At 47.1% G+C, this 1,962-nt stretch overlaps 1 protein-coding gene across 1 annotated transcript in view; it reads right to left on the minus strand.

Annotated features, from left to right (window-relative positions):
* The window catches only part of RBX1 (ring-box 1), a gene marked incomplete at its 5' end in the record, with an annotated part of 44,214 nt that overhangs the window by 11,001 nt on the left and 31,251 nt on the right, over positions 1-1,962 (minus strand). The window contains 1 exon segment of the mRNA XM_014588693.2: positions 988-1,073. Coding sequence (XP_014444179.2) covers positions 988-1,073 — 86 coding nt within the window.

Raw genomic sequence — 1,962 nt, forward strand, 5'->3', positions numbered from 1 at the left:
TTTTTTTTTTTTTTTTTTTTGAGAGGTTTTCGCTATAGGGCGCGTGCGCTCGCTAGACAGAGAGAGACATAGAGACAGAACGCGAGAAATCACCCCCCAGGGGGGATGGTCACGCCGCAATTCCTTCTCCTCCATTCTCCTCTCGGGATCTTGGGCATGCACGCACACGCGCCCGATGTGAGTTTTAAGCCACCAGGTCCAGGACGCGAACTGCGGTCGACTACGTGGGAGTCCAGGGACATAGCCATTACGCTAACTGCTGGTTCCCGATGTCTGTATTTTCTACTTTCACAGAACCTGAAGGGTTGGGAAACCTTAAGCTGATGTAAACTTTCAGTGTTAGCTAAACGTTCATGTGTTTCCCACATACATGAGTCCTTGTATAACCAAAAACTAGTTTTCTTTTTTTGGAGAGGTTTTTGCTATAGGGTGCGTGCGCTCACCAGACAGACAGAGAGAGAGAGACAGAGACAGAAAGCGAGAAATCACCCCCCAGGGGGGATGGTCACGCTGCAATCCCTTCTCCTCCATTCTCCTCTCGGGATCTTGGGCACGCACGCACACGCGCCCGGCGTGAGTTTTAAGCCACCAGGTCCAGGACGCAAACCGCGGTCGACTACATGGGAGTCCAGCGACATAGCCATTACGCTAACTGCTGGTTCCCTTTATTTTTTTTTTAATAATTATTTCTTATTTAACTTTATTTATTTACTTACTTATTTTTTAACTTGACCAGAGCAGAACAGAGCGAGAGAGCAAGGAGGGTAGAGTGAGAAAGCAAGCAGCCAGGTCTGGAACTTGAACCACAGTCGGCTATGTGGGAGTCCAGTGCCCTTAACCACCATGCCACCTATTGGTCCCAACCAAAAGCTAGTTTATAAAACAATCCTTCTTCAAAGATTACTCCTTTCAGCTCTCAAGAAGTCAGGGAATGGCACCGCCCATACAGCCTAGTCTTACAATGTCAAAACAGCCAGACAAACTTACTTTTGGAATTCCCACTCTCTGTTGTCCAATGGACACACCTGCCGTGTTTTGAGCCACCGAGAGATGCAATGGAAGTGAAACGCGTGCTGCAAGAAAGGACACATTTTATTAAAGTTAATTGTGTAGGTTTATCCCTGCACTGGCAACAGTCTCCCAGAGCTGAAGAGAAGAGAGGCAACAATGAGGGGCAGGCATTCTCCTGCTGATGACACCTGAGTACCTCAGTCAGCTACAAGGATATTTTCAACAAACCACTTGTTACAAATGTCATTACTGCTAAAGGAAGAGATTATTTAGGAAGCCTGGGAGTATGTTCTAGCAATGGGCTCTCTCCTCTTCTCTCAAGAGAAATGTGAAATGTGGCTTTGTGGTCCCATTGGACTTTTAAGGGGATGCTTCTATGCTCCTAGAAATAGAAGGCCTCTGGTAACACAGATTTATCTTTTCACTTTTTTTTTTTCTGGAGAGGTTTTTGCTATAGGGCGCGTGCGTTCGCCAGACCGAGAGACAGAGAGAGAGAAAGCAGGAAATCACGCCCCAGCAGGGATGGCCACGCGGCAATCCCTTCTCCTCCATTCTCCTCTCGGGATCTTGGGCACGCACACACAAGCGCCCAGTGTGAGTTTACGCCTTCGGGTCCAGGACGTGAATCGCGGTCGACTACGTGGGAGTCCAGCAACATAGCCATTACGCTAACTGCTGGTCCCAAAGATTTATCTTTTTAAAATAATTATTTATTTAATTCTTATTTATCGCTATTTTAAAATTTTCTTCAGGGTACATGCACTCACCAGAGAGAGAAAGTGAGAAAGCAAGCCACCAGGTCCAGGACTTAAACCATGATTGACCATGTGGGAGTCAAGCAGCTTAACAACCATACCACCTCCCAGCCCACTCACATAATGGGGAGTTTGAACTCACCATTCTTGGTCTCCAGTCCCCTCTACCCTGGAGTCAAGCCTTCTCTTCATTCCT

Source organism: Tupaia chinensis, unplaced genomic scaffold (assembly GCF_000334495.1).
Source record: "Tupaia chinensis unplaced genomic scaffold, TupChi_1.0 Scaffold000294_5, whole genome shotgun sequence".
NCBI classification, from domain to species: domain Eukaryota; kingdom Metazoa; phylum Chordata; class Mammalia; order Scandentia; family Tupaiidae; genus Tupaia; species Tupaia belangeri.